This window comes from Neoarius graeffei, chromosome 14 (assembly GCF_027579695.1).
Source record: "Neoarius graeffei isolate fNeoGra1 chromosome 14, fNeoGra1.pri, whole genome shotgun sequence".
Classification (NCBI taxonomy): Eukaryota; Metazoa; Chordata; class Actinopteri; order Siluriformes; family Ariidae; genus Neoarius; species Neoarius graeffei.
The window spans coordinates 47,224,678-47,243,387 of record NC_083582.1 but is presented as its reverse complement, the minus strand read 5'-3'; the positions used below and the strand labels follow the sequence as shown (position 1 = coordinate 47,243,387).

Below are 18,710 nucleotides of genomic sequence, written 5' to 3'. Positions count from 1 at the left end.
CTCCCACACGTCCCCATTTCTGCACTCCCTCCACTGGTTTCTTATAGCTGCCCACATCAAACTTAAAACACTGATACTTGCCTACAAAACCAAAAATGGACCAGCACTCACTTACCTCAAAGCATTTATCACACCCTGCACTGTCCCATGCTCCCTCAAGGTACAAGGAAGGCATGTATCAAGACTCCAAGGTGGTGGAATGAACTTCCCCTGGCTGTCTTCAAACGACATCTAAAGATCTACCTCGTCCTAAAGTACTTGAAGGAGATACGCAGAGCCTTTATTTTTTAATAAATTTCTGAGTGGATAGTATCGCCATTCTTGACTCTTGTATGCTGCATAAATGGGAATTTAAAAAAATATATTTCTGAGAGTTAAAATTGACTGCAAAGTTGGCATTTGAGCTGCCCCGCTAAGTCAGCCAGCCCTGAGTGCGTGACGACACAGCGGTAACCGGTTTTAAGGCCGAGGCCTTTGACAGCTATAGACCAAAGTCATATAAATAAAAATGTATAGTGAAAGTAAGAAATCCCGTTACCGACTTGCTCAACTAAGACTGATTTGGCTTCATTGATTGTGGGTTGACTATCATTAAAACAGGATAGGTGTTATAACTTATGCAACATACATGTACATGCATGCATTTTCACTGATAAAACGTAAAAGGCTAATTAAATAATCAGATGATCTGAGACAATCACATTCTGAAGCAAATTAAATAATCTTATACCGGTAACTTAAATACACAATACAAGTTACATGGATTAATCTAAATGCAGGTAAACAACGTGTGTCGTTTTTGTTGTTTTGTATCCAAATAAGAGTCGGAGCTTACCCGTCTGTGTTCTCGCTTCTTGAAGGCTGATCTTGTGGCCGATTGTTTTGAAACAATCTGACTTTTAGTTGCTCATTCAGTTCTCCGTTCATTTGCTTCTTCCACGTAAGGGTGAGATGGCAGCAATATCCAGCGCAGAAATAAGATGGCTGGTCCACTCATTCTCCATTTTCTCCATTACTGAGTAGGGCTGTGCCGATAGACGATGCCATCGTCCATCGACGATGGTAGTCATCCATCACGATGGAGAGCCATCATCGTGATACCACGCCCCCTCCTGTCATAATCATGCATATACGGTATCATCTGGGCCTATTTAACCTAAAAAGTTAGTTTTTTGTTAGTTTAGTTAGTTAGTTTTGTTTAATATATAAATATATTATATAACATATATAAATACATAATTATATAAATCATTATAAAGTAATATCCTATTACCGCTTGTTCACGTAGGCTGTGGTGCAGGGACGTGCTAGTGAACATAACATGTGGTTACACAAATACAGTATGCTACTAATAATAAATTTTGACTTCATTTTTTAGCCTACACTATACTTTTAATGTAAAATTTGTCATGTTGTTCAAACAAATAGCCACTATTAACGACTTCAGTCGGGAAATATTGCACCTTATCAAACGGCAGTGAAGCGCAGACTTCGGCAGAAGTCAAATAACTTTAATCTGGTAAATAGGCCCACTTTCAGACACAAAATGGTCCACTCTAAGCCATAATGTCAAACCAAATGGAAGAATGAAGGTGATTCTGACAAATGTAAAGACAGTAAAAAAAAAACAATATTAAATCATGATTTTAAAAGCTGGTGCAATAATTCAAACACTAATAAATTGGAAAAATTAGCGCGTTCAAGTGCGCACTAAAGGCCGAAACGCATCTTCAATTGATATGGTGTAAATAAACAATGAGTAATAGCTTAAGTGTAGTTTCTTCTCATAGTTTGAATACTAGTCTTTCATTGTTAGAGCCGATTAATATCTTGCCGTGATCAGTGAGTGCTCGGGGAGGTTCGTTTCCACCTGCGCTTTGCGCAGCTCATCTCTCCGGAGCCAGCTGTGCGCAAACGCAGTGTTGACTGCTCGGCAAACTCCAAACGCTCGGTCTGTACTGGCCCTCTGTTGCGCAAGCGAGTTGGTTATGGCCAGGTTCAAATTGTGCCCAAAACAACTTAACCACGGCCATTTCAATTGCCTGATGGCTGCGACAATATTCGCCCCGTTGTTATACAGGCGATCTTTTTCTCCTCTATTTTCCATTCGGCAAGTGTCTCGCGCAATGCGTCTTCTAAATTGTCCGCTGAATGTGTCTCTGGCATGAAACTCGTCTGCAGGCATTTGGACTGCATTGCCCACTCTCGGTCCACATAATGTACGGTAGCTGACATATAGGGCATCATGTTGCAGCTGGACCACATATCCGTTATCAAGGCCAAATATTCCATATCACCTAGCGCTTTTTTTTCTTTACGTGACAAAGCCTCGGATGAGTATCTAATACTTTTAATAATAATAATATATTTAATAATGTGGTATTAAAATCCCCCCCCCCCCCCACGATATGATCGTCCATCACGATGTTTGCACTGTAAACATCGTCGATGCCAATTAAGGGGACATCGCACAGCCCTATTACTGAGTGCTCTGCCATTACTGCTTGGCTCAGGCAATTACTAAAACCCGGGACAGAACAAGATGTCACTGGTTTTAGCAACAACCACGGGGAGGTCACTGCCCGAGCGATATGTCCCGTCCCGGGTTTTACCAACAACCCTCAGCTCACTCCAGGAGAACTGGTGCAACCAAACTCACTTTCCTTTAAAAAAATAAAATAAATACTTGGGTTTTCTTGTTTTCTTTTTCTTTAATTGTTGATACTGCACCCTCTTTCAATACAGGCTTATAGCCAACGCTCCTCAACAGATCAGAGGCCTCGTACGAGACTTCAGTAAAATGTGCAGAGCAGAGGAGAGACCACTTCGTAGCCGCCCAATGTGCCCGTGAACTTCTCGCAAAAGGCGTCCAAATCTTTGCAGTTTGAACATTCTTGGGCCATGAATGCAACGTTAATCCACCTTCTGTTGTGTTGCTGCACCCACCAGAAACACATCTACATGGCATGGCGATAAATTAGCTCAAAGTGGAGGATCGGAGTTGCCGTCAGCTCTGTGTTTTAGTGTAGCGGAAATGGCGATGAGACCAATAGACTTCCTGCTGTGACGTTACGGACATCAAGGTCATTCACTCGGACCACTACCTATATGAAATCACTTTAATCATAAAAATTACTATAGTAGATTTATTGTTAACACTTAAAACTATTCCTATGCCATTCTTGAGGTCTCAAGGCATTTATAAACGAAAGTGAGGCCATGGTTCTGCGTATATGCTTTAAATTAGCACTTTCACGCACACACAAAAACCCCTTGTGTTGTCTTTGTGCTTTTCTCGCTATATTACCTCCCCCACAGAGGTTTCAGACTGATGGTGTTCTTAGTCCGTGCTCTAGTGAACCAGTATCGAGATGTATTTATTGATAGAGGCTTCAAAGCACTTATTTATGTAAGTCATGCTGGATAAGAGCATCTGCCAAATGCCACAATGTAAATCTGAATGTAAATGGGAGGATCCTCCTGATGTTGTAAAAGACTGAGTCAAGCCATCAAGTGTGAAGAAAGTAAGATAGTTGGTGTCCAGAGGTGGACAAAGTACCCAACTTCATTAATTAAGTCAAAGTACAGATCCCACTGGTCAAATGTTACTCTGATACAAGTGAAAGTTGTACAGTCAATTTTTTGCTCAAGTTAAAGTACTGAAGTACTTGCTTTTAAAAATACTTAAGTATTAAAAGTACATTTTCTGTCAACACATCATTGTATTATTGCCACAACGCTTACAAAACCTAACACTGTTACCAAAGACAGAAATGTGAATTCACAAAATGAAAATATGCTGTGCCATCATGGTGGTTTAACGTTAAGCTAGCTAGTCAGTGAAACTCCATCTGACATGCTAGCAAACTCTTTTCAAACTCAAAATCATATTGGGTAGCTAACGTTACCCAATATGATTTCGAGTTTGAAAAGAGTTTTACATTCTGGTTATTTGGCAAGATTATGCTAAAACATATTTCTGAAAGGACTTAAGTTAACGTTATTCACATTAGTGTAACTCTGTTTTTGCATGCTAACTAACAGTGTCCAAGTTAACTAGCTATGCGTTAGCGTTACCCGTGGACAAGGCTATGGTAACTTGGCGGGCAAATCCATAGAAAGTCATTTAACTAACCAGACTCCATAGTTATTGCAATGTTATCACTCGCTCTAACAGCACAGACAACTTCATTACAAGCTTTCTCTTGGAATAAAACATTTATATCCCTCAATATCCTGTGATAACCTGGCGACTTGTCCAGGGTATACCCCGCCTTTCACCCGTAGTCAGCTGGGATAGGCTCCAGCTTGCCTGCGACCCTGTAGAACAGGATAAAGTGGCTAGAGATAATGAGATGAGATCCCTCAATAGGCGAGTTTTTGTAGGCCTTGATGTGGTTTGTTTTCGGCAAACAAAGCAAACATTTAAAATGAAACAAATCTTTAATCCTTTCAGAAAACTGAAACATGGGTTCGAGGTATAGCCATGGGTGTGTGCATTCTCCAGAAGAACCGCCTCCTTCCATTCTGCCATCAATTGATCATGTTCAAATAATACTGCGGAGAAATCATTGAACTTGATTTTATAGTCTATGGACGTAACCCTAGTGATTACTGATAGACTGTCTCAGTGTCACCTGCAAAAAAACCAATCACGTTTTAGAAAAAAAAAAAAGAAAAAACATCCACTTTCAAAGCTGCTTCATAGTAACAAGTAACGAGGAGCTTGATAGAAATGTAGTGGAGTGAAAAGTACAATATTTGCCTTTCAAATGTACTGAAGTTAAAGTCATAAGTTGCCAAAAAAAATACTCAAGTAAAGTACAGATACTCAAAAAGTGTATTTAAGTACAGTACTCAAGTAAATGTACTTCGTTACTGTCCACCTCTGTTGGTGTCCAGAACTACCCCAAGGTTCAGTGCGTTGTCAGGTCGCATGATCCAAGAGTTCTTCAAGGAGATCACAAGATCTTGACATAGGGACACATTTCCAGAGATCTACTGTACTGAAGCTTTGGTCAACAGCAAAATAAAAATAAAGATACATTTTATCTCACTGTTCCATAAACTAGGATACGCAGCACTTTTAACCCTTTAATTATTAAAAACATTCCTTAAATACACTCAGCATCTTAAATGACATTTTAACAAAGATTACCACTGACACTGCTAAATATGTAATTTACCCAATGTAAAATTTTAAGTCTTTTTTTTTTCTACACAGCTTTGACATTAGTGACCATGGTACTGTGGCTCTTCACATCAGGAGGTTGCCTGGGACCTAAAGTATATTCTGAGGTACCAGATGGTGGCTGGGGTTGGATTGTGGCTGTGGCCTTTTTTATTGTTGAAGTCTTCACATATGGAGTCATTAAATGTTTTGGTATATTCCTCAACGATCTGATTTGTGAGTTTAATGAAACCAACAGTCGGGTTTCATGGATGATCTCAATAAGTGTGTTTGTAATGACTTTTACAGGTAAGATATGTGTGGGCCTTTTTCAAATCTATCTTTAAATGTAATCATACTTAATGTCTGTGTATCCATTTACATAACTTTCTCATCAATCTACATATTGCTTGTTGGCTCAGCACCACTGTCGACTGGGCTGAGCAACCGATTTGGCTACCAGCCTGTCGTGACACTTGGAGGATTTCTAATTTGCCTGGGAACAATATGCACTGCATTCACCAGCTGCATGAATCAGATTTACATCACAATTGGGATAGTTGCAGGTAATCAGCATAATTTGCTCTAATAAAGATGTGAAGTAAGTAAGGATCTAAGGCCCTGTCCACACGGCAACGGATTCAGGTGAGTCCGATACAATTGCTTATCGTTTAGGCCTGGCGTCCACACGGCACCGGCATTTTGGGTGCCCAAAACGCAATCTTTTTGAGAACGGGTTCCTGAGTGGAAAGATCTGGCAACGTTGCCGTTGTGAAGTCGTCTGGATGAGTAGAACGGATTTGTTTACGATGACGTCACAACCACATGACTGTGAGTGCTTCACGCCGGGTAGAAGTGTAACGAATATCACCAGGAAAAAGCCTTACAACAGGTTTACCGTCCAAACGAGATCACATGGGATTACCTTTCACAGGTGAGACTGGAAAAATACTTTTCATTGTATTTGGTCATTATAATGTAATTTTACAAACAGATTTTCCTGACTTTGTAGCTAATATGAAGTCTCGCGCATTATGCGCATGCGTCCTTACTTCTATTGTTCTGGTGTCTCCGAAGGGACCGTCTTACAGCGCCCCTAGAGGTGTGGCATGTGTATTGCATCGTTTTCAGCAAGCGTTGCGTTGCCATATGGACCAGATATTTTACTGATTGTTGCCCATTTGGACGCGATATATTTTTAAATAACATCTCGTTGCCGTTGTCGTGTGGATGTAGCCTAAGATAGCGCAGAAATGGTGGTGCAATATTAGTGGTTATCTGGAAGCATGTAGTGAAACTATGAAGATTAAATAATTTAGAAGCCTATGTGTAAATTGCATAAATACTTGTATGTATGCATGTATTTTATATATATTATATATCTGTGGTCAGAAATTTACATACAGTGACATGAATGTCATGGCAATATTTGGCCTTTCAATGATTTCTCTGAACTGTTCTTTTTCTGTGGCAGAATGATTATACAGCTTACATCTTAAAGGAGATACGCAGAACCTTTATTTTTAAATACATTTCTGGGTGGATAGTATCTCCATCCTTGACTCTTGTATGCTGCATGAATGGGAAGAAAAATATATATTTTTGAGACTTAAAATTAACCGCAAAGTTGGCATTTGAGCTGCTAGTACTTTGTATGGCCTCCATGATTTTTAATGACAGCACCAAGTCTTCTCGGCATGGAATGAACAAGTTGGCAACATTTTGCAACATCAATCTTTTTCCATTCTTCAACAATGGCCTCTTTTAGTGACTGGATGCTGGATGGAGAGTGATGCTCAACTTGTCTCTTCAGAATTCCCTGTAGGTGTTCGATTGGGTTCAGATCAGGAGACATACTTGGCTACTGAATCACTTTCACCCTGTTCTTCTTCAGAAATCCAACAGTGGCCTTAGATGTGTGTTTAGGATCATTGTCATGTTGGAAAAGTGCACGACGACCAAGGGCACGGAGTGATGGTAGCATCTTCCCTTTCAGTATAGAGCAATACGTCTGTGAATTCATGATGTCATCAATGAAATGCAGCTCCCCGACATCAGCAGCACTCATGCAGCCCCACATAAGGACACTGCCACCACCATGTTTCACTGTAGGCACCATGCATTTTTCTTTGTATTCCTCACCTTTGCGACGCCATACAGTTTTGAAGCCATCAGTTCCAAAAACATTTATCTTGGTCTCATCACTCCAGAGTATAGAGTCCCAGTAGTCTTCATCTTTGTCAGCATGGGCCCTGGCAAACTCTAGGTGGGTTTTTTTGTGCCTGGGCTTTAGGAGAGGCTTCTTTCGTGGATGGCATCCATGCATGCCATTCCTCTGCAGTGTACGCCGTATTGTGTCATGGGAAATAGTCGCCCCAGTTTGGCTTTCTACTTCTTTAGATAACTGCAGTGAACTTGTATGCCAATTTTCTTCAACCCTTCTCATCAGAAGACGCTCCTGTCGAGGTGTTAACTTCCATGGATGACCTGGACGTCTCTGTGAGATGGCTGCAGTTCCATCTTTCTTAAATTTTTGTACCACTTTTGCTACAGTATTCTGACTGATAAGTAAAGCTTTGCTGATCTTCTTGTAGCCTTCACCTTTGTGTTGTAAAGAAATTATTTTCTTTGGGGAATTCTGAAGAGACAAGTTGAGCATCACTCTCCATCCAGCATCCAGTCACTAAAAGAGGCCATTGTTGAAGAATGGAAAAAGAGTGATGTTGCAAAATGTCACCAACTTGTTCATTCCATGCCAAGAAGACTTGGTGCTGTCATTAAAAATCATGGAGGCCATACAAAGTACTAGATGTAGTAGTTTTTGTTGTGGGGTGTACTCATTTTTGCACCACCCTAATTTGAGTAAAACTGAAAAATGTGTAATCTAAGTTTATATTATTAACCTTACTTTCACGTTATAAGTTAAACAGATGTTATATTAAACTTTGTCTTTTCAATATTTTGGAAATTGTTTGTGTTCATTGAGATATTGTTTAAAATGTTACTTTTCAAAGAGGGTGTACTCATTTACGCTGAGCACTGTATGTCCCTTTACACATTCATTCAGAAGGGTGATTTTGCACAAGGCCATCTGTCTACAGCAGAAAAAAAATAGAATAACAAAACCCGTCTGGAAAAATCCCAAGGGAGTCTGGATCCAGATTCATGACGTTGTCTGCGGAAGCGCCAGCAGACAGCGAGAGCTTTGCACGTTTTCAGTGCACAGCCTGTGTAGACCAAGCGCTCCCATTTCTCTCTCATTGTCCGGTCTTTTGGAAAACGATGAGTACTAATCCCATCAAGATTGGTGTTGCTACACCCTCCTACGATACATCTGTTAACCATTTTAATAATTACGTGATAACGTTGAAGAAATTTGCAGAAAACTACCAGGTCGTATTCTCATAAACAAACCAACGCTGACGTAGGATTCAGAGGGAGGCGTCCCGCAGATGACGTCACGAAAATCAACATTTCCTGGGAAATTCAAATGGCAAGTTTTTTCAGAGGCAGACCAATTCGCCTCAAATGGCTTGATTTCAACTGAATTTTTCTGGTATTGCACAAGGTAAAAAAATTGCAGAGAATGCAGAATGTGACAGATATTTGACCAAAGTTTAATATAAAATAGGAGAATTACATTGATCTTGCTCCTGAATTTACCCATGATATGCCCTTTAAAAATGACTCATTCCCTTTATATTTTAAGCAAAAACAATTTTTTATTTTCTTCTTTTACATTTTCAAAATGACAAAAAAGGAAGAGGGCCCAAAGCAAAAGTTTGGGCACCCTGCATGGTTCGTACCTAGTAACACCCCCTTTGGCAAGTATCACAGCTTGTAAACACTTTTTGTAGCCAGCTAATAATCTTTCAGTTCTTACCTGGGGGATTTTCACACATTCGTCCTTGCAAAAGGCTTCCAGTTCTACAAGTTTCTTGGGCTGTCTTGCATGCACTGCTCTTTTGAGCTCTATCCACAGATTTTCAATGATGTTTAGGTCAGGGGACAGTGAGGGCCAGGGCAAAACCTTCAGCTTGTGCCTCTTGAGGTATTCCATTGTAGATTCTGAGGTGTGTTTTGGATCATTGTCTTATTGTAGGACCCATCCTCTTTTTAACTTCAACTTTTTTACAGATGGTGTGATGTTTGCTTCCAGAATTTGCTGGTATTTATTCGAATCCATGCTTCCCTTGACCAATGAAATGTGCCCTGTGCCACTGGCTGCAACACAACCCCAAAGCATGATCGATCCACACCCATGCTTCAGAGTTGGAGAGGTGTTCTTTTCCTGGAATTTGGCACCCTTTTTTCTCCAAACATACCTTTGCACATTGTGGCCAAAAAGTTCTATTTTGATTTCATCAGTCCACAGGACTTGTTTCAAAATGCATCAGGCTTATTTAGATGTTCATTTGCAAACTTCAGACACTGAATTTTGTGGCTAGGATGCAGGAAAGGTTTTCTTCTGATGACTCTCCCATGAAGGTCATATTTGTTCAGGTGTCGCTGCATAGAAGAACGGTGCACCACCACTCCAGGGTCTGCTAAATCTTTCTGAAGGTCTTTTGCAGTCAAACAGGGGGTTTTATTTGCCTTTCTTGCAATCCAACGAGCAGTTCTTTCAGAAAGTTTTCTTCATCTTCCAGACCTCACCTTGATCGCCACTGTTTCTGTTAACTGCCATTTCTTAATAACATTATGATCTGAGGAAACAGCTACCTGAAAACACTTTGCTACATTCTTGTAGCCTTCTCCTGCTTTGTGAGCATCAATTATTTTATTATTCAGAATGCGAGGGAGTTGCTTAGAGGAGCCCATGGCTGTTGATTTTAGGGACAAGTTTGAGGAGTCAGAGAATTTATACAGCTTTGAAATCTGCATCATCTGACCTTTCCTAACGAAGAATTTGAACAAGCCACAGCTCAATAAGCTAATTAAGGTCTGGAACCTTGGTAAAAGGTACCTGAGAACTCAAATGTATTGGGGTGCCCAAACTTTCGCATGATGTTCCTTTTCTTTTTTCACTCTCCAGTTGTACAAAACAAAAATAATACACAAATCTTGCAGAAAACGCTGAGAAGAAATGTGTCGTCTTTACCTTTATGCCTTTTGGTGATCAGTTCATCTTCTGCTCACTTAACTATTCACAGTAACAGACATTTTCCGTAAGGGTGCCCAAACTTTTGCATGCCACTGTATAGACCAAAGCCAGACTCGGCAGGCGAGAGTGGTTGCAATGGCCTCTTCGTTCGGATTTATTGGAGATTCTTCGGATTCCTCAGATAGGAATACATTGTGATAATCCTGAAATTGGTGTGTGTGTACATGCTACTGCTATACACATAGAACTGTATCAATTCAAACCATTGGAAAGTGAATCCGATAGTAACACGTTGGCCATGGAGGCCCCCACCTTACGAAATAAAGCCACACAACAAAGCCGTCTAGAGAATTGGATGGAACTGAACTGACAGTCTTATGTGACTCTCATTAAAACAGGATAGGCGTTATAACTTAGGCAACATACATGTACATGCATTAATTTTCACTGATAAAACGTAAAAGGCTAATTAAATAATCAGATGAACTGAGACAATCACATTCTGAAGCAAATTAAATAATCTTATACCGGTAACTTAAATACACAATACAAGTTACATGCATTAATCTAAATGCAGGTAAACAACGAGTGTTGTTATGTAACCAAATGAGAGTCGCATCTTGCCCGTCTGTGTTCTCGCTTCTTGAAGGCCGATTTTGTGGCCGATTGTTTTTGAAACAATCTGACTTTCAGTTCTTCATTCATTTGCTTCTTCCACGTAAGGGCGAAATATTGCTGCTGAGGCAAGCATATCCAGAGGAGAAATATGACGATTGGTCCACTCATTCTCCATTTTCTCCATACTGAGCACGCCGCCATTACTGCTCGGCTCACATTCTGGGAGAACTGGTGCAACTGAAATTACTTTCCTTTTCTTGTAGTTTTCTTTTCCTTTAATTGTTGGTACTGTACCCTCTTTCAATGCGGGCTTATAGCCAACACTCCTCAACAGATCAGAGGTTTTGTACGAGTCATCAGTAAAATGTGCCCGTGAATTTCTCGCAAAACACATCCAAATCTTTGCAGTTTGAACATTCTTGGGCCATGAATACAACATAAATCCACCTTCTGTTGTGTTGCTGCACCCACCAGCAACACATCTACAACCCTGATTCCAAAAAAGTTGGGACAAAGTACAAATTGTAAACAAAAACGGAATGCAATAATTTACAAATCTCAAAAACTGATATTGTATTCACAATAGAACATAGACAACATATCAAATGTCGAAAGTGAGACATTTTGAAATTTCATGCCAAATATTGGCTCATTTGAAATTTCATGACAGCAACACATCTCAAAAAAGTTGGGACAGGGGCAATAAGAGGCTGGAAAAATTAAAGGTACAAAAAGGGAACAGCTGGAGGACCAAATTGCAACTCATTAGGTCAATTGGCAATAGGTCATTAACATGACTGGGTATAAAAAGAGCATCCTGGAGTGGCAGCGGCTCTCAGAAGTAAAGATGGGAAGAGGATCACCAATCCCCCTAATTCTGCGCCGACAAATAGTGGAGCAATATCAGAAAGGAGTTTGACAGTGTAAAATTGCAAAAAGAGTTTGAACATATCATCATCTACAGTGCATAATATCATCAAAAGATTCAGAGAATCTGGAAGAATCTCTGTGCGTAAGGGTCAAGGCCAGAAGACCATACTGGGTGCCCGTGATCTTCGGGCCCTTAGACGGCACTGCATCACATACAGGCATGCTTCTGTATTGGAAATCACAAAATGGGCTCAGGAATATTTCCAGAGAACATTATCTGTGAACATAATTCACTGTGCCATCCGCCGTTGCCAGCTAAAACTCTATAGTTCAAAGAAGAAGCCGTATCTAAACATGATCCAGAAGCGTAGACGTCTTCTCTGGGCCAAGGCTCATTTAAAATGGACTGTGGCAAAGTGGAAAACTGTTCTGTGGTCAGACGAATCAAAATTTGAAATTCTTTTTGGAAATCAGGGACGCCGTGTCATTTGGACTAAAGAGGAGAAGGATGACCCAAGTTGTCATCAGTGCTCAGTTCAGAAGCCTGCATCTCTGATGGTATGGGGTTGCATTAGTGTGTGTGGCATGGGCAGCTTACACATCTGGAAAGACACCATCAATGCTGAAAGGTATATCCAGGTTCTAGAGCAACATATGCTCCCATCCAGACGACGTCTCTTTCAGGGAAGACCTTGCATTTTCCAACATGACAATGCCAAACCACATACTGCATCAATTACAGCATCTTGGCTGCGTAGAAGAAGGGTCCGGGTACTGAACTGGCCAGCCTGCAGTCCAGATCTTTCACCCATAGAAAACATTTGGCGCATCATAAAACGGAAGATACGACAAAAAAGACCTAAGACAGTTGAGCAACTAGAATCCTACATTAGACAAGAATGGGTTAACATTCCTATCCCTAAACTTGAGCAACTTGTCTCCTCAGTCCCCAGATGTTTAAAGACTGTTGTAAAGAGAAAAGGGGATGTCTCACAGTGGTAAACATGGCCTTGTCCCAACTTTGAGATGCGTTGTTGTCATGAAATTTAAAATCACCTAATTTTTCTCTTTAAATGATACATTTTCTCAGTTTAAACATTTGATATGTCATCTATGATCTATTCTGAATAAAATATGGAATTTTGAAACTTCCACATCATTGCATTCCGTTTTTATTTACAATTTGTACTTTGTCCCAACTTTTTTGGAATCGGGGTTGTACATGGCATGGCGATAAATTAGTTCAAAATAGAAGATCGAAGTTGCAGTTAGTTCTGTGTTTTAGTATAGTGAAAATGGCGATGAGACCGATAGCCTTCCTGCTGTGACATCACAGATGTCAAGGTCATTCACTCAGATCGTTACCTATATGAATCATTTTAATTGTAAAAATTACTATATTAGATTTATTGTTAACGCTTAAAACTATTCCTGTGTCATTCTTGGGGTCTCAAGACATTTATAAACAAAAAGTGAGGCCATGGTTCTGTGTATCTCCTTTAAAAAAAAAGAAACTACTAGAATTTTTTCTTTGGGTTTTCTGAAATCAATACAGGGTCAAAAGTGTACATTCAGGGTCAAAAATTTACATCCAGCATACCTAATATTTGGGTAAAATGTCTCTTCACAAGATTCACCTTGACCAAACATTTTTTGTTTACCATGAACAAGCTTCTGTCAGAATTCTGGTTGGATATTTCATGACTCTTCATGGTAGAGCTGGTAGAGTTCAATTAAATTTGGGTTTTTTTGTCTTGGTATGGACTCGACTTTTTAGCATGGTCCATATATTTTCCAACAGGGTTGAAGTCAGGGCTTGTTTTAAGCTTAATATTAGCCTACTTTAACCTCCACAACCAGCTCTGATATGTGTTTGGGTTCATTGTCCTGTTGTGACTCCCAATCATGTTCAAGTTTCCAATGGTTTGAGGTTATGCTGAAGAATTCTGAGGTTCTTCATTATTCCATCCACTTTCAGTTCCACTGGCAGTAAAACAGCCCCAGAGCATGATGCTGCTACCACCACCACCAGCTGGTAGTGTTCTTCTGTACATCATGGTCATTGTAGCCAAACAACTCAATCTTTGTCTCATGTGACCATACAGCTTTCCTCCAGAAGGCTTTTTCTTTGTCCATGTGGTCAGTTGCAAAGTTTAGTTAAGCTTGAAGGTGTCGATTTTGGAGCAGGGGGTTATTTCTTAGAGAGCAGTCTCTTGGTTCATAGTGATATAAAACTCACTGAACTGTAGACAGCGATCCATCAGCCTCCAGTTCATGGCAGGGCTGTGCCATGGTGGTTCCTGGGTTGTTCCTGACCATCCAAACCAATTTCCTTTCAGTGGAGGATGACCATTTGGGTTTTCTTGAAGCAAAGTGGCTTGGCAAAGTGACTACACCTCCCAGTAACTTACATACAATTGTTTGAACTGTTCTTGGGATCTGCAGTTGTTTAGAAATGGCCCCAAGATACATTCCTGAGTTGTGTACATCTGCAATCCTCTTCTCAGATCTGCACTGAGCTCCTCGGACTTTCCCATTTTACTGTGTGTTGGTCAATCCAATGAGTGCTGGAAACAAACCCTTTTTATGAAGGCACAGAGGAGCTACCAGCTGTAGTCAATCATAATCAATCACTAACAGGAAATTAAGAGGCCTTGGCAAGATAAGAGACATTTTGGAAGTCTCAGCACCTCTGAATTAATAATCTAAGTGAGTGTATGTACATTTTTGACCTTGTATGTATAATTTTGACCCTGTGTTGATTTCAGAAAACCCAAAATAAATTAAAACTTCTGCACCAAATTCATGTTTTTTTTCTATTAAAGAAATATGTTGTCGAGTCATTTTGCCACAGAAAACAAACAGTTCAGAGAAATCATTGAAAGCCCAATATTGCCATGACATTCATATCCAAGATGCTATTCATGTCACTGTATGTAAACTTCTGACCACAACTGTATACACACCCACACACACAGTCACAACACATTCAACAAATAAATACAATGCAATATGCATAAATACACAGTCTTAAATAGTCTACTAATAAATGCAAAGCAAGTTGTATTTGTAGGATAACACTTAAAAACGCATTAATGAAACCAACATAAAATTACTTATGTCCACTCATTTGACAAACTTAACATAATTCACAAATATTTTTGTCCACAAATACACTATATTGCCAAAAGTATTCGCTTACCTGCCTTGACTCACATATGAGCTTAAGTGACATCCCATTCCTAATCCATAGGGTTCAATATGACGTCGGTCCACCCTTTGCAGCTAGAACAGCTTCAACTCTTCTGGGAAGGCTGTCCACAAGGTTTAGGAGTGTGTTTATGGGAATTTTTGACCATTCTTCCAGAAGCGCATTTGTGAGGTCACACACTGATGTTGGACGAGAAGGCCTGGCTCTCAGTCTCCACTCTAATTCATCCCAAAGGTGTTCTATCGGGTTGAGGTCAGGACTCTGTGCAGGCCAGTCAAGTTCATCCACACCAGACTCTGTCATCCACGTCTTTATGGACCTTGCTTTGTGCACTGGTGCACAGTCATGTTGGAAGAGGAAGGGGCCAGCTCCAAACTGTAAAAACAGTCTGCATGCCTAGGTGCTTGATTTTATACACCTGTGGCCATGGAAGTGATTGGAACACCTGATTCCGATAATTTGGATGGGTGAGCAAATACTTTTGGCAATATAGTGTGTCTGTACAAAGCTGTATCTACAGACTACAAGCCCAAACTAAATATGCAAAATAAATACCACACCTAAAAGTTTACATTGCTATTTTTGTGTTCAAGTCTGTCTGTATATTTGTGAATGCTGTGCTGAATTTCTGCAAACCTTTGTGACTTTTCTCTGCAGTTGGTGATTCACAAATATGAACATGCATATCTGTTGACACTATGTATTGTTACTTTCAGGCTAATGACTACACTTAAGATAAGCATTTCTATTTACTGTGGAATAAAATACTGCATCTTATTGTACCCTTAGGCTAACTAGATAAACTGGAAACCAGCCTAGATAAATACACTGTTGGACAAAAGGAAACATTCCTCATCTACTGCTACTACATTTCTCTCTCTATTCAAAACAACTAATGTTGACATCAGAATTGAAGGCTTACACTGGCTAGTCTGATTAACAAACTGGTAAAAGTAGTTGCCATAGGAGCCATTTTGATGATCAGAAGCAAAACTATTTTGTGCCAGCAAAGCCATTGTTCCCTATGGAGATTAGGGTGCCACTTTGGGTGGTATCTCTAACCCCTAACGATTATGGCCTTATGACAAATTGAGCTGCACCTCAATGAAGCAGATACACTGTACAAGATGGTACAAGATTATGCAAATTGTCCACAAGAAATAGAAAGATCAGTAATAAAAACCAATTAGGTCATAATCTTGTTAGAAATAGGCATTAGTCTGTTAGGCTAAAGGTAACAGGTCAAGGTAAAAGCAAAGAGCACGAAGTGTTAACAAATTTGTCATTACTTTCTGAACGTGTATCCTTGCAGGACTTGGTTACTGTTTGACATTTCTCCCGACTGTCACCATCTTGTCCCAATACTTCAGTAGACGTCGGTCCCTGGTCACTGCCATGGCCTCCATAGGAGAACCTTTTGCCATATTTGTCTTTGCACCAGGTGAGAAGAGTCATACTCAACTATTTCACTAGTGGCATGTCATTTCACCTACATATACATGTGACAACAATATGAATTTCATTGTTACGCGTGCACACAAATATATATAAAATTTATTCATACAACAATTCCAGGCTGTAATTTTGATATTAGTGCTAGTGTTGTAGTACTTGAGACCAGTCTCTGTCTCAAGGCCACTTTTTAAAGATCTCGGTCTCGTCTCAGAATTGACCTCATTTTTATTTGGTCTTGTCTCAGTCTCGGACACAGAGACTTGGGATTTATTTCAAGACCAGTCAAGACCACAACTGTGGGGATATCACTAAACTGCCTGTGCATTGTCTTATTTGTTCACATCATTACTGTGATTGGATGTAAAACTTCCTGCTTTAAATGCAACCAATATGATGACTCTTTGTGAATTCGAAATTTTTCTTACAGTTATGGTCACCCCTCTCCGCCCCCCTTCACACAGACTGGTCTGGTCCTGGTTTTGACTTGGTCTCAACCCCTCAAAGTCTTGATCTTGGTACACTGTGGTTTTTGTCATGACTTGGTTTCAATTTAGGTGGTCTTGACAACAACACTAATCAGTGCATTTCTAGTTAATATCAAATATAAACTAAGTTTTATTGCCTTTTGCAATTTTTGCAGGGTTTACAGCACTTAAGACACATATTGGCTGGAGATACACAATGGTGGTGCTTGGACTGTTACAGGGTACCATTATTGTCTGTGGACTTCTGCTTCGCCCCATGATAATCAAGCCAAAGACAACAGAAAGTTTTACCAAACCATTGAGAAAGCACAAGATCAAAAACTCTCTCCCTGATAGTGAACTTGGTGGTTCACGGAGCTCCAGAGACTTGGATGTGCAGTCATTCAAAGAGTTGGAACAGGGCCTCCAAATGGGGGGACAGCAAAAAGATGGAGACGCTTTTCAGACTCATCAGGATACAAAAAGCCCATGCAAAAACAAACTCCTGGATCTTTCTTTGTTAAAGGAAGGAAGCTTCTTATGTTATGCTGGATTTGGTCTTTTTGCAACACTGGGCTTCTTTGCTCCACAGCTGTATGTGGTGGAGCTCAGTGTGAGTATGGGGACTGAAAGGGACAAGGCAGCCTATATGCTGTCAATAATGGCAGTGGCTGAGATCTTTGGACGACTCTCCATTGGCTGGATCCTGAGCTGTGGATGCATTAGGAAGATATTTGTCCTACTTGGATGTGTGTCGCTGATAAGTTTGGTGTTGGTGCTCTTTACAGTGGCAGATGGCTTCTGGGGCCTGGTCGTCTGCTGTGTCTTGTATGGCTTCCTATTAGGTAATATTGCAGCCACACATATCCCCATGCTGGCTGAGGATGATGTAGTGGGCATCAACAAAATGCCCCTAGCTGCAGGTGTCTACGTTTTCATCCAGAGCTTTGCAGGACTTGCTGGACCACCTTTAGGAGGTATACATATTGAAGTTCAGCTGTTTTAGTATTAAATCTATTTCTTTTTGAGCAAGAATTATGATATTTGACCCCATGTTCATTGTTTGTTTCAAATGTGCTGCAGGCATTTTGGTGGACATCACACAGAACTACAGTTCTGCCTTTTATTCCTGTGCTGCTGGTACAGGGATAGGTGCACTCTTTCTAGGGTTGGTACGTCCAGCAAAGACAGGTTTTCTGTGCAAAAAGAAAGCTCTCAGCACTTGCCAAAACAGCCTTGCTGCCGAGCACAAGGACCAGGATAAAGTCATGCCTGAGGAATTTCTAGAGGTGGACACCGTACCTACCCCACAAAGTCAATCTTGGACCAAGTCTCCTCTTTGAACTTAGTTGGCAAAATTTCAGAAACCAGCAAAAGTAGGGATGTCTGACCATGGAGCAGCATTAAGGAATAGATTAAAAAAAAAAAACAAGGTTACCTACCCATACACCAATCACACAATCATAATGTGCCTTAAAAATGAGGCATAAATTTGGAATATTTATGACAGTAGTAGCTTAAGTACAAGGCTATTATTCTCTGCTTCTCTCCAGATAGTGTGAGGCAGATCACGTTCATGTCTATATTGAGCCATATCAGTTACAGGTCAGATTTCAGATTGGCCAGGAGATCCACCCTATATGTCCCATCATATAGAACAATTCTTTTAAACTACACACACCAGATCTTTAATTGGTCATAAAGCTGACAATGAATTGAATCATTTGTGTTAAATCCAGCTGAAAAATTCTTTATAATGGAATGAGCCTAAAGACAAATTAAAACTTTTTTTTTTCCTGTGAGGGAAAGCACACTGGA

General features: G+C 40.2%; 2 protein-coding genes across 2 annotated transcripts in view; one reads left to right on the top strand and one right to left on the bottom strand.

The window, feature by feature from the left end:
* Positions 1 to 1,180, bottom strand: part of arsg (arylsulfatase G) — a 16,743-nt gene extending 15,563 nt beyond the window's left edge. Inside the window, exon 1 of the mRNA XM_060939843.1 lies at positions 836 to 1,180. The gene's annotated coding sequence lies outside the window, so the exon portion shown is untranslated. The remainder of the gene's footprint in view (positions 1 to 835) is intronic.
* The window catches only part of LOC132898326 (monocarboxylate transporter 7), a 24,413-nt gene extending 5,703 nt beyond the window's left edge, over positions 1 to 18,710 (top strand). Inside the window, exons 2-6 of the mRNA XM_060939850.1 lie at positions 5,225 to 5,479; positions 5,593 to 5,736; positions 16,286 to 16,414; positions 17,069 to 17,869; positions 17,976 to 18,710. Coding sequence (XP_060795833.1) covers positions 5,242 to 5,479; positions 5,593 to 5,736; positions 16,286 to 16,414; positions 17,069 to 17,869; positions 17,976 to 18,235 — 1,572 coding nt within the window. The 5' untranslated portion in view covers positions 5,225 to 5,241 and the 3' untranslated portion in view covers positions 18,236 to 18,710. The remainder of the gene's footprint in view (positions 1 to 5,224; positions 5,480 to 5,592; positions 5,737 to 16,285; positions 16,415 to 17,068; positions 17,870 to 17,975) is intronic.